The 13,986-nt window shown below is 43.7% G+C and overlaps 1 protein-coding gene across 5 annotated transcripts in view; it reads left to right on the top strand.

Moving 5' to 3' along the window:
• MECOM (MDS1 and EVI1 complex locus) overlaps positions 1 to 13,986 on the top strand; it is a 324,959-nt gene that overhangs the window by 290,328 nt on the left and 20,645 nt on the right. For 3 of the 5 annotated variants that reach the window (XM_030954871.1, XM_030954869.1, XM_030954873.1), the window contains 5 exons: positions 562 to 778; positions 2,504 to 2,651; positions 3,683 to 3,839; positions 9,097 to 10,459; positions 12,583 to 12,670. In XM_030954871.1, coding sequence (XP_030810731.1) covers positions 562 to 778; positions 2,504 to 2,651; positions 3,683 to 3,839; positions 9,097 to 10,459; positions 12,583 to 12,670 — 1,973 coding nt within the window. The remainder of the gene's footprint in view (positions 1 to 561; positions 779 to 2,503; positions 2,652 to 3,682; positions 3,840 to 9,096; positions 10,460 to 12,582; positions 12,671 to 13,986) is intronic. The other 2 variants (XM_030954872.1, XM_030954870.1) reach the window with 1 other exon arrangement.

Below are 13,986 nucleotides of genomic sequence, written 5' to 3'. Positions count from 1 at the left end.
GAATGCAGTACTCACTCCAAGGTAACACTTTGCTGATAGTCTACACTTTCCAGCAAGAAATTATGACCAAATTTTTGGAATTTAAAGCAAAGAATTTAACTTCATGCATCTCTGGCTTACTTTGAACAGGGCTGGGTGCTGCAGGACTGTGATGAAAATGAAGAAGCTTTTAAAAGCTCTAAACACCCCTTTGGCTTATTTAGATGCTGGTGTTTGTGTCTGAGTCAGTCCCTTTCGTTGAGAAATGCAGAGACTGGCAGCCTCTGCTGGATATCCGTGTTAGACCCTGTATAATTCCATTTAGGATGGTATTTAAACACTTGTCCTTGGCATTTAAACTTTTGTCCTAAGCCAGGGTTAGGGACTCCTGGTGGATGTCACCCAGGCTGTTTTAACATTATAAAGCATTCTTAGGAATCCTTCTTTCTTTTGAGGTTCTTCTCTTTATTTTATTGAGGAGCAATCCATTAACCACACCATCATCCAGCTTCTGGTGGGGTGGTGGCTAAGGATGGGTGAAAGCTGAAGTGGTGTCCCTGTCCCCACCCCGGTGTGTTGCAGAGGAGCGCCAGTACCGCTGCGAGGACTGTGACCAGCTCTTCGAGTCCAAGGCTGAGCTGCTGGACCACCAGAAGTTCCCCTGCAGCACCCCTCACTCCGCCTTCTCCATGGTGGAGGAGGACTTCCAGAAGAAGCTCGAGAACGAGAATGACCTTCAGGATGTGCACGAGATCCAGGAGTGTAAAGAGTGTGACCAAGTCTTCCCAGACTTACAAAGGTAGGAGAGGGTGCTTAAAACGTGACTGAATGGGGCAGATTCTTGTTCATTGACTGGTGTTGGGCAGTGTGTGTTCCATGTGTCTGATTTTCAGTCCGAGGGATTAATTTGAAGGGGCTGATGGAGGCAGATCAAGTCAGAAGAATTGCCTGGGTGGGACAGGACTCTGGCCTGTGAGGTTTTTGCATGTTGGGAGTTACTCAGTGTTAAAGTTCTTTTCTCCCTGCAAGTGAGAGGACGATATCTAACATATGGGAATCATTGAGGAAATGTAAATTTAGCTTAAAATATTAAATATTGAAGAGAAACTGCAGAAAACAAAGAAGGAGTCATCATAAATAGATGGGCAGTACTGTGAGAAAGAGTGAAAAATGAGAGTGAATGCAGCCGTTCTCTGAACTGCTGAATTATTGAAAGGCTCATACACCATGCAGACAGTTCACTGCAAGAAAGGGCCAAAGTGTGCTATATCCAGATTACATAAAGCAAAGGGCCCAAATGAGCTGTGCTTGAGGGTGTGAGTAGTTAGATGGAGAAATAGCTGGGCAGGAAGATGGGGGTGTTGGGTCCAGGAGCGCCCAGTGCTGATGGCCGGTCACAGAGTTCAGGTGCCACAGCCAGGGACAAAAATCTCTCTGGGGCTCGTGGCAAATTTGTTTACATGATGGAAAGTCAATTGTTATAAAAGTATTAGGAGGAGAAGCCAGAATTATTTTTCCCCCCATCAAAAGAAGAAGAGGGGTAGAAGTAAGAGCATCTGCAGTGTGAAAGCATTTCCATTGCCCGTGGCTGAGAATGGAGGTTGCTACACAACCCAAACAAGCTTTGGGCTACACAACCCAAACAAGGCTGTAACCCCAGCAGGCTTGGTCACTGATTCAGCAGAGATCAGTGGGAACTTCATGTGAAAACAGTTTGAGCATCCCAGGCTAAAATTCCCACTTTCCAGTGGGTTTTCTGTGAATCCACTCTTGCATTATGTAGTGACCTTCCCTCAAGCAGTGGTGTGAGCTATGACTCTGTATGTGAACAAGCCATACAGCTGTTTAAAAATACATATTTGCTACAAATGAATGGTAAAAATTCAGAGACAAAATTTAATTTAAAGATGTGCAACAGAATTTAGGTGGACATTGAATATCCTAATAATAGACTGAATAAACCACTAAGAAATTAATGACTAAACAACCACACAATTGCACACAGTTAATAATAATCATCAATAATAGCTTCAGTTGTGGTGTACCTTATCTAGAGGCTTCTTAAACTCATCCTGTCCTACTCCAGAGGAGTTATTCCTCATCTATTCCTGCTGTAAGAAAAATTGACTCCCATCAAAGGAGTGGATTTATAGCAGGTGGTGGCATCCAAGGTGTGTTTAGAGGGAAAGTCATAAGGCAGAAATAATTCAGACTGCAGGGAAGAATTACCAGAGTGAAATAGTGAGAGGTGTATGAAATAATCTCCTTGGGGAGCGATGGCAGCAGCATCTCCTGGAGCATTTGCAAGTGGCCTGGCAAAACATGAGAGGATGTGTTATTCTGGTGGGGAGAAGGAGGTTCTGCCTCCTGGCTGGGGTGAGCCTGGAACTCACAGGACTTATTTCTGTCAGGACTGGGCCTTTGGGGCTTTTTAATTTTCTTTCTTTTGGCTGTAACTATGTGCTCTGCTCTCTCCTCTCCCTATAAACCCCCATCTCACCGAGCCCTGTTCCTGTTTCCACAGCCTGGAGAAGCACATGCTGTCACACAGTGAGGAGAGGGAGTACAAGTGTGACCAGTGCCCCAAAGCTTTCAACTGGAAGTCCAACTTGATACGTCACCAAATGTCACACGACAGCGGCAAGCACTACGAGTGTGAGAACTGTGCCAAGGTACAGTGAATTTTTAGGCTGCCTGGCACTTCTCGTGCTGCTGGATGCAGGGGAGCCTGGAAGTGGGGGTGCCCCAGCCTGGGATGCAGGAGGACATAGGGCTTCTGTCCTGCTCCAGATGGTTTCTCAAGGGTTTTCATTTCTACTCTAAAAATATGTTCTTTTTCTTTCTGTTTTGATTTGGAAATGGCTGTGCAATCTGAAATGGGCACTGATGCAGGATGCTGAGCATTCTTGAGCTCAGAGCTTGGCTCCTTGAAAAGTTTGGCGGGGTATAAGAGGGTCAATAAGGGGCAAGAACCCCCAGGGAAACACAGGGCAGAGGATTCCCTAGGCTGTGTGCCAGCTGCTGGGACCAGAAATGTCAGGACACTGCTGCAATATAAATCAAAAATAAGCAATAGCAATGCACCCCAGCTGCAGTGAGTACAACTCCCATCTCTAAAGCATCTCCATCACTTCCCACACTGGGCTTGCTATGGGGATTATCTGTATAGTATGTGGTACTCTGCGTTTGCTTTTTATCAGATTTCCAAAGCTTGGCCCTTTTGCATGAGGACTTAATTGGTTTTAGGTTGATTGGCTGCAATAATGGGAATTTCATATTGAGCAGACACTTACAAGATGTACCCAAGCCCTGGTTTCTAGCTCCGAGTTGTGTGCAGGATTACTTGTTGTCACACACTCAGGTATCAGTATAAACAATTTCTATTGCAGTAACACTTAGAGGTTTCAAGCAGCCACATTTTCACTCATTTCCCATGAAATCCGTGACCTCAAATGTGCAATTTCTAACAGCAAAGTCAAATGTTTCTGCTGCAAAGGGGTGAACAGACCCACACAATATTTGGGTGATCCTGGGAAACTGAGGCCCCTTCCTGCAGGCACAGCTCCCATTGCTGTCATTAGCAAGGGTTTTAACCTTAGAATACTCCCAAAAATAGCTCCAAGGTTTGAATTTTAAAGGGCTCTTGTGATGTCTGGCTTCTTCCACAGTCAAGTTTCTTGGTTAATCAGTACTCATTTCCTAGCAGGTTTTCACGGACCCCAGCAACCTTCAGAGGCACATTCGTTCCCAGCATGTGGGGGCTCGTGCTCACGCTTGTCCAGAGTGTGGCAAAACCTTTGCCACTTCTTCAGGCCTCAAACAGCATAAACACATCCACAGCAGTGTCAAACCTTTTATATGTAAGTCTCCAACTAAACGTCTTTGATTAAGTGTTGTTGCATTGCCGTAAAGCAGCGCAGTCTGGAAGCAGCAGGTTGTGTTCTGCTCCCTTTGAGTTCCCCACCCGTGTCACAAGGGCTGGGAGTTACCGAATGAGTCCTGGGAAATTTGTGGTCCAATGCAAGGAGTTGTTTTCATGTGATTTTCCTTTTCAGACAGACTGTGTGCTGTATGAATGTACCTGTTGTCCCGGGGATGTTTTTCCAGGCGCAGATGCAAAGTGAGGAGTTGGATTTAGCCATGGCAGGCTTGGTGGCTGCAGTCTCATTGCTCTCCTCCTGCTTTAGGAGCAGATTTTGGGCTGCAGAGTCTCCGCAGCAGATGCCATGACTTTTGATGGATTTGGAAAACAAATCTCAGAGGCAGTGAGATTCACCTTGCCACCTTCCTTGAGGGTCCTCTGCATGCCCGAGTTTAAGGACTGAACTGGGCTGTTAGATCTTCACTGACAGCTTCTCCAGCAATAAAGCTGGCCTTGGATGTGAGCCTGGCTCTGTACTGGGCTTAAGTGGGATCCTCAGCACCTCACAGGTTGCATTTGCTGCTGAGTCAGACCCTGCTTGGCAAGGGTGCAGGTTGCTTTCCCTCCTTTTTACCAGGGAAGCAGAGGCAGAAAATATTTTAAAATATTGTTGGTAGTGCTAGTCTCCACCACAGCCTTTTCAGGCACCTGCTGTGACTTGAAATGTACCTTGACCATCTCCCCTACCCGTCTGCTAAACCTTTCAATCTTTTGCTGCTCTCAATAATTTACCGAAATATCTGCACCACACCTGTGAAGAGCATTGGCCACAAGCTAATATATTTCCTCAAGAGGAGGAGTATTAAACAACTCATTTATGCAAAATCTGTAACCTGCCATTGGATTAGTAATACTTTTGGTTTGGACTCTTTCAATGAGAAAATGTATAATAGATCCAATGTTAAATATCACTAATATTTTTTAAAGCTGGTTGCAGATTAAATGATTAAACTTAATTAGGAAACTAACTTCTGATTAGGTAGGGACTCCTCAGGTAGACCTATTGCAATGTCCTACGCAGAAGTCTCTAAGTGGAACTCCTCTGAATGAATGAAGTAATCTCTTAAATGCTTTTTTGTTGCTGTTTTTCCTGATAAATCAAAACAACAACTGGTGTTCTTCACATGTGATGTGAGGGATGAAACCCCATGGAGCAACCTATGGATAACAGCCATGTAATTGCAGAACTAAAAGGTTTGGAGACCACATGTTTGGTCGGCTTTGCTGAGCTGTGAGAGTGAGGTAGGGTCACCTAGAGCAGATATCTGCTTTCCACCAGAAGGCCACACACCATGATTTACTCGTACCAGTCTGTTTATGGCAACTGTCTCTCATTAGAGTGTGCTGCCCAAGCCTGAGTGAAAACTCACCAACACGAAGGTAATTACTCACTGCCTTCACAGAATCTCCAGCCTCCCCAAATAGAAACCACATGCCACAATGGGCTGAATGTATTCTAAATAGTACTTACAGTAATTTTTTTAATAAGCAGAAAATATGCAAACTTAACTGCTGGCTAATTTGGGGTTCAGAGACAATCACTGTACAGAATGCGTAGGCACGGGATTAATTTTTTGCAATTTTGGGGGGTTTGTGTTAAATTTGGGGCCTGTAGAGCAGTAAAAGCTGCAAGGAGGGGAGCTTCTCTTACAAGTTAGTTGCTTAAAAAGTATGGCAGTGAGATTTAAAGGGTGCAGTAAGGTGCAACAGCAGAAATCAAACCCAGCTTCTGTTGCTTTCATACATGGAAACAATTAAAGTTGATAACCACCCCCCATCTACCAAAGTCTGAGTCATGTGATGAAAAGGAAGGTAGATCCAATAACACAAATTTGTCTGAGGAGTCCTTGGGAATATCCATGGAGGTGTCACAGTCAGTTTAGACACAGAGTCTCCTCCAGAGTGCCCATGGCATTGGGTGTGCCTGTCACTGATCCTGTGGCGCACCTGGGCTTCAGGTGACAGTCCCCAAGAGGAACAGTACTGCAGGGAGCAAGGGCTGCCACCTGGGCACAAAACTTCTTTGCCAGCCCTAAAAATTAAATAGAATGCCTCTTGAATGCAAGAGGCACCTTGAGCAAGCAGCACCTCATTAAGTAGTTTTAAATAACTTCAATGCTCGAAAAGGTGAATTGTTGGTACAGCTGTTAATTGTTTGCTGAGATTATAATAATAAATATTTATGTATCTTAATGGTATTGCCATTATCGATTGAGTTTAGTTTAAAAACTGAGATAAAATGCATTTAGTCAAATTACTAATTTGCTTCTCTCTTAACAGCCTTTAAGGATATCTTAAAACTTTAAGTGCATATTTTTGCTTTTCTCCAGAGTAGAGTATTTCTGGATTCTATTGACTTTATTCTCCATATTAATGGAGAATAATAGTTTAATAATGTACTACTGTTCTTTAAGGGAGAACTTTCTCAATTTTAGGAAGACCTTATCTGTGCAAATAGTCCTCTTTTCAGTTCTTTGCCACTCCAGCCTGATCAAAGCCTTATCTTTAATAAAGCCATGTGAATAAGAAGCAGGACCTCAATACAACCTGGTAGAAGATCAAAAGTTCATAAAACATTATTTTTTTTTAATTCTACAATTGCTTAATCATTAGAAATGCATGCATTTTGGATATTTCTTTTGCTGGAAAAATGCATATGGTCTATCCTGCTTTAGACATGGGAGAGGAGTAAATTCATAATATCCAGCTTGTGTGAACCTATGGATGCAACACTGGAGTCACCATTTGGGTCAATTTAATTTTGGTTTCTGTAATCAATGTGGTGGGAGCTGGGGGAAATTACTGTGTAAAGCCTCAACAGTGAAGGTAAGGGGCCTGATTCTGTACCCTGGAGTGTGGAACAGAAATCTTATGCCTGAAATTAAGTTAAAAATAGGAGAAAATTGCAGAAAAATCAGAGCAAAAATGGATGATGAATAATTCTATATTAAATAAAAATATATCTATGTTAAATAGGCAAATAAATTATTTTTAAAGGGACAAAAACTACTTAACAAGAGAAAACAAAGCATTTTCAAGAAACTAGAATAATCTTTTCTCATCTTTCTTGTCTCTCTTATTTCTTTCTCTTCCATTTTTTTTCCTGTCTATTTTTCACTCGATTTTTGATTTTCTCTCCCTTCTTTCTTGCCTTTCCTTGTGAATGAAGATTCCCAGCAGGAACAGTAACTGATACACAGAAACAAACCTCCTTCCTGAATTACCACACTGCGAATTTCCTGTGTTTGGGCCCAATCCTGCGCCGTTTACCCCACGAATTGTCCCGGGGATGTCAGAGTGGGATGAGAACAGGGGAAAAACGGGTGGATGGGGCAGGATCAGGCCCGGGAACAATAGCAGCATTGTTGGTGAGATATGGAGCAGGCTGCTGAAGAGGTAAACAGTCAGGAGATGACAACAAGCGGTGGAGTTTCTCAAGGGCAGGGATTTGGAGGAGCAGGAAGGTTAGCGTGGGCCCCGGTGTGAGTGGAAGTTAGAGGACGTGATTGCAGTTCATGGGAACCAAGAGTGCAGGATGGGATACATTCAATTCAGTTTCCTCTGCAGGCTTAAAATAGAGCCATTGTAAATTATGTCAGACTGTCCCGAGTCATGAAAATGATTGTTAAAAAGGCCTCGGAATACACAATGCGCATTGTTGTGCGGCTTTGATGTGTGAAAGATGAGAGTTTATGATATCACAGAAATTAAATAAAAAAATAAAGTGGCCACATGCTTGTTCCTGGCTGGGACAAAAAAAAAAAAAAAGAAAAAAGGATTTATTGCAGAGGGATAACAGTGCTTGCTGATAGTGCTGCTGCCTTGTTTTCAAACAAGTCTGGAGCTGATGCTCTTAGAAGCAAGGTGGTGCAGAGGTACAGACAAATTTTGGCATAATGAAAAGTACAAGGCACAGCCTGATGCTCCTGCTCATCCTAAAGATGCCAAGAAGGGACATAAAAAGTCACTGGGGAACTAAGAATTGCCTTCTTCCAAACCTTACTTCTACTTACAGACTCCTAAGTTGGTTGCTGCCCCAATTTGCTCCCTAAGGTTTGTAGCAGCCAGAAAATCAGGAGGCTGTGAAATCCTGTTTGCCTCAGTGATGTGATTGACTCTGTAGTGTCTCGCTGTGCACCACTGGGACCACTTCCAGCCTCCTGCCACTGTGGAAGGTTGCTGGAAGCTGGGCTCCAGCGTGCAGAGTGTCACAGGCTAGATCAGGCCCTGACCTCATGGCAGATCTGCTCCCCTGTGTGTTCCCAGGCCTTCTCCCAAATGCTGCATTTGTGAGACTGAAATCATTCTCATCCCAGAGGTGTCTGAAAGTCATCAGGCTCTTACTGAGCATTAGAAATGCAAATAAAGAGAGTTTCGTTCTTAAAGGAAATTGTTGTTGAAATATGGTCTATCTTGTCATGATTTGCAAGAGGCAAATCAGCAATATTAAGACTAGGATAATTAAGATGTGGAATTTAGAGTCCCAGGCACCTGTGAGCAATGTATGCATTGCATGAATAGAAATGCATTGGACATATGAGAGTACTGAGGTTTTCCAGGTTCCAGCGGGACTTCCACGAGATTATATTTTCCATTGTAAATAGAAAAAAATTTTTGTTACATTTATACTTGGAAATCAGAAATAGATGGTTGTCTCCTCCTTCACCTCTTTCCTATTCTTGCAGAGTGAAAGCTCTGTGAGGCAGCTTCATCTCTGTCTGGTCCTGCAAATATTTATTTTAATGATTCATTTCCACATGGGAATAGTGCCATAAATGGATGCCATTTGAAGACACCTGTGCTCTCACACAGGAGCACCGTGGGTTCATGTGGGGTCACAGCACGGGGTCATGGCTCGTGGGGGGCTCTGGGGGCTAATGCAACATGGAATAATGGTACTGAACGTGCAGCACTGTGCAGTGCAAAGGGCAAACGAGGAGAGCGTGTCTTTTAGTGATTCCAGACCTTTTCTGCTTGGTTGGAGTGGGTTTTGGTGCTGTCTTCTGACATTTGTCTGCTCGGATGCCTTACTTTGGACAGTACAGTTGCTTTTATACATTTGTGCACCTAGACCTCTCCCTGTGGCTTCCTCTTTGATGGTTGATGGGTAAAAAATGGTATTATTTGCACAACTTTGAGGGTGGGGGCAATTACTACAAAGCCTGAGATGTGTTGTTGTTGTTGTTTACATACAGGTGAGGTCTGCCATAAATCCTATACTCAGTTTTCAAACCTTTGTCGTCATAAGCGCATGCATGCTGATTGCAGAACCCAAATCAAGTGCAAAGACTGTGGACAAATGTTCAGCACTACGTCTTCCTTAAATAAACACAGGAGATTTTGTGAGGGCAAGAACCATTTTGCAGCAGGAGGATTTTTTGGCCAAGGCATTTCTCTTCCTGGAACCCCAGCTATGGATAAAACGTCCATGGTTAATATGAATCATGCAAATCCGGGCCTTGCTGACTATTTTGGAGCCAATAGGCATCCTGCTGGTCTTACCTTTCCAACAGCTCCTGGATTTTCTTTTAGCTTCCCCGGTCTGTTTCCTTCAGGCTTGTACCACAGGCCACCTTTGCTACCTACTAGTTCTCCTGTTAAAGGACTTCCGAGCGCAGATCAGACAAACAAAAGCCAAAGTCCCCTCATGACAAATCCTCAGATACTGCCAGCCACCCAGGATATTTTGAAGGCACTAAATAAACAACCATCAGTAGGGGAGAATAAGCCAGTGGAGCTTCAACCAGAAGGGTCCTCTGAAGAGAGGCCACATGAGAAACTCAGTGACCAGTCAGAGAGTAGTGACCTTGACCTTGACGATGTCAGTACCCCCAGTGGCAGTGACCTGGAAACCACCTCGGGCTCTGATCTGGAAAGTGACATTGAAAGTGAGAAAGAGAAATTTAAAGAAAATGGTAAAATGTTCAAAGACAAAGTAAGCTCTCTGCAGAGCCTGGCGTCAATAAATAATAAGAAAGACCACAGCAATCATTCCATTTTCTCACCATCCTTAGAGGAGCAGACTGCGGTGTCAGGAGCGGTGAATGATTCTATAAAGGCTATTGCTTCTATTGCTGAAAAGTACTTTGGTTCAACAGGACTTGTGGGGCTGCAAGACAAAAAAGTCGGAGCCTTACCTTACCCTTCCATGTTTCCCCTCCCGGTTTTTCCAGCATTCTCTCAATCAATGTATCCATTTCCTGATAGAGACTTGAGACCGTTACCCCTGAAAGTGGAGCCCCAATCACCCAGTGAAATTAAGAAGATCCCAAAGGGAAGCTCTGAGTCTCCCTTTGACCTCACCATAAAACGTAAGGAGGAGAAGCCACTCACTCCCATCCCCTCAAAGCCAGCAGCCCCCTCTGCCTCCAGCCAGGACCAGCCTCTGGATCTCAGCATGGGCAGCCGAAGCCGAGCCAGCAGCACGAGGCAGGCTGAGCCACGGAAAAACCACGTCTTTGGAGAGAAGAAAGGAGGAGACCTCGAGCAGAGGAAAGCTTCAGAGTCCTCTCTGCAGCACGCCAGGCCCACCCCGTTCTTTATGGATCCCATATACAGGTAAAGGACTCTCTGCTGCCTTTCAGCATCCTTTGGTGCAGGCTGCCAGGGCTGCCGCCCTGTCCCCCTCCCAGTGTCCCTGGAGGTGCCATTGCACTGCCAGGGCATGGGGGGCCCAGGCCACATGCTGACCTGTACATCTACATCCCTCCTCCCATCCCAGCTGCTCCAAGTGAGCCACGGGACTGGCAATGCTGCAGTTAGCAAGCCCTCGTTGCCATGAGTCGTTTGTCTAACCTGCATAGCTTTTCATGCAGAGGTTGAATATGTTCTGTGCGTTGGCATCAGTACTGAATATTTGTTTATTTGATGTGTATTTGATGTCACTGGTTTGCCTGAAGTTTATTTTCTTCCAAAACTCTGCCTCCTCTGGCTTCCCCTGGGGATGACAGTACCCCTTGTACTCCACTTTGGCAGCTCCTCTTGAGTTCAAGAGGAGTTTCTCATAAATACAACAAAAAAACCAGATTGCCTCTAAGTTGTGTTAAAAATAAGGAAATTGAGAATGATTTCTGCCCTTTTTTGCTATTATTTGAGCACTGGGTTGATTTCTTCAGGCATTTTGTTTATAGAAATGAAGGCACAGCATCCTTGTGTGTACAAAGCCTCACCAGTGGGCTCCTTAGTCATAGAATCATCACAGAAAAACTTGGGTTGGAAGAAGCCTTAAAGCTCATCTCATCCCAACCCCCTGCCATGGGCAGGGACACCTTCCACTCCACCAGGCTGTGCAGATCCCCATCCATGGTCTACCTTGTGAAATCAGTGGGGGCATTGTTGGCTTTGAAAGGTGCACTCTGTCAGTGAGCCAAGATTTCAAAAACCAGTGGTAAAATCCAGACTTTCTGGTGTTTCCCAGCAGAACTGAGATGGATCTCACTGGGATGTGAATTTCACCTGCGTCCTGTGTGTGTCAGCCCCCCTTTGCCCTTTCTCCACTTATATCTCTAACAAGTCAAAGTCATGCATCTAAATTAGTTTAGAGAAATATTAGCCATAAAAATATTCGCCTGTAATATAAATGACTGATTTTACAGCCTCTTGTTATAAAAAAAGGATACTGCCATGTAAATTATGCTAATTTATTACTTTATTTGAAAAAGAAGTGCTGTGGGCAAAGTTTTTGGAGAGTGCTGGTGCATAAGACAAGAAGTCTGCATTATGAAGGAACAGGATATGATGCTATTTAGTGAGATGGTTTTATTCATGCCAGATTGATATCTGTGTTAGACCATAAGTTTTCTTTGCGTCATATTCACTTAAAATGCCTGAAGCAGTGGAAATAATGATCTGTGGCTTATGGCCCTGCATTACCAACTAATTAAATTGCATTGCAAACTCCCCTGCCCAGGGCAGAGGGGTTGAAGCAAGATGATCTTTAGGGTCCCTTCCAACCCAAGCCATTCTGTGAGCCTACATTTCCATGATTTTAATGAAATCTGTGCAAATTCTGGCAGTTATTACTGAGCCTTCCTTTGCCATGAGTTACCTCTACACATGCACAACACGATTCATCCATGAAACCATGCACATTCAGTAACAGAAAAGGCAAAATCCTCAAATTTCCACACTGTTTCTGAATTGTCCACGCTGGGTTTTGCTGCCACGAGTGAATTGCAGGATTTGTTGCTGGCACCCCAGATTCAGTGTGTTCCTACAAGCCCACCTTTCCTGCCCTGCTTGACCTTGGCTGTGCACAGGGGAGGTTTCCAGGGTGGTGGCTGTGATTTTTGGACAGACAGACTCGTTGCTCAAGGGACCCCTGAACGTCTCTCCTCTTAGTGCTTAGCGTGCTCAGTTGCCTAATTTCTGTATAAAAGTGCTTGTTAGTCAGTCATTGGTTCCCATTATAATGGTTATCAACCTCTTGAAATGGGATTATTCCCTAATTAAATGGTATAATCGACTTTAAAGGTGATTCCCAACCCCACCCTGGCAGTAATGAGCTGTGTGTGGGAATCAAGACCTGAGCTCCTCCCTTATCTTTTACTGTTATCTCCTAGAAACAAATTGCTTGATGTGTATCAAACAAATTGCTTGACTGTTTTAAACCTCAGTAGTTTTATGATTATTAATATCTGAGACTGATTCATCACAAGCAACTCTAATTTTAACATTTACAGAGTAGAAAAAAGAAAGCTAACTGACCCACTGGAAGCTTTAAAAGAGAAATACTTGAGACCTTCCCCGGGATTCTTGTTTCATCCACAAGTAAGTATTTTGGGAATTTTGATGTTGTAAACAAGCCTGTTGATGCTTCAAAGCAGGTGCAGAGAAATGAATGCAGCCTTAGTCATTTTTGGATTTCCTAAAACACACAGTTTTTGCTGGACCATTGTGGTGGAAAAGCATAAGCATTGTTCTGAGCTTCTTGATGTTTTGCAGATGAAACAACATGTTTTGATTATAGAGGAAGCCAGATTCGAACTGAGTGTGTCTTTTAGAACCATTTTCCTCCAAAACCATAGCATAGCTACCAATATTTGCAGCCACTTGTGTCTTCAGCACTCTCCTGCTCTGAGCAAGGAGAGTCAGTATTGACTATGAGGAGTTGGTGCGAATTCACAGTAAGGCCAGAAAAGCTGAACATCCACCTTAAAAGGGATTTTATTGTGTTTAAGGACTCTCATAAAAGAGAGAAAAGTTTCCACCTGTTGTTTGCAAGCCTCGTAGTGCAAATGTTCCACTGTTTCTTTGGTGGCTGGTGTGGGCTGCAATGTGTGCTGTGTGTCTAGGATCCCTGCTCCTCCAGTCCTGATGAGAGACTTTATGAGGGCTGCTTGCTTGTTCACAGACCACAATCCTGGATGAAAAACATTTAGGAAGGTGTCCCAAAACAGTTTAACAACTGTGATGTGTAGGTGGCGTAGGAAGAGGATCTGTGTGCAAACCGTATGTTGCTTTTCTTCACCAGCACTGCACCCTCATTTTGTCTTCCTCCTCCTCCTTGCTCAAGGAGATTTTGCTAAACATCTCAGTTAAATCTTACACCTGAAATAAAATCCTCTGTGGTATTTAGAGAGTTGAACTCCTTACTGACTGTGGGCTGTTTCATCTTAGTAATGACACCCTGTACACATCCTTTATTTTAGGCACATGACCATGAGCTGCTCTTTTTGGTTCAGGTTCCTCTGAATTCCTGGGCAAAACAGCCCAATTACCACTTGTTTGGTTTTTTTCCTAATGAAGTTCTATGTTATTTTGTCCTAACTTGCATAGAATATGTTCTGAAACGCGCCACTTCTGCAGGACTGGGGAGAGCAGCTGATAGCATGTATGGTTGTAGATGCACAACACCCCTTTCCAATTTCAATGTCTGAACAAAGTGTTGGATTGTGTATGAAAGTGTTTAGTAGTATTTACATGCCAGGAGTATTTATGGCATTATGTAAGTATTTATAAGCATTAAATAAGAATTTAAGATGTATTAAAATCACTGAGAATTTATGTGCAAGGTTTAATAGCAGCTTAACACCTCCTGCTGAGTTACCTTAAATAAGGTAGATCTGCCCAATTGGCAACACAAG

This window comes from Camarhynchus parvulus, chromosome 9, assembly GCF_901933205.1.
Source record: "Camarhynchus parvulus chromosome 9, STF_HiC, whole genome shotgun sequence".
NCBI classification, from domain to species: domain Eukaryota; kingdom Metazoa; phylum Chordata; class Aves; order Passeriformes; family Thraupidae; genus Camarhynchus; species Camarhynchus parvulus.
Note: the sequence above shows the minus strand (reverse complement) of the source record. Positions and strands in the feature narration are given on the sequence as shown.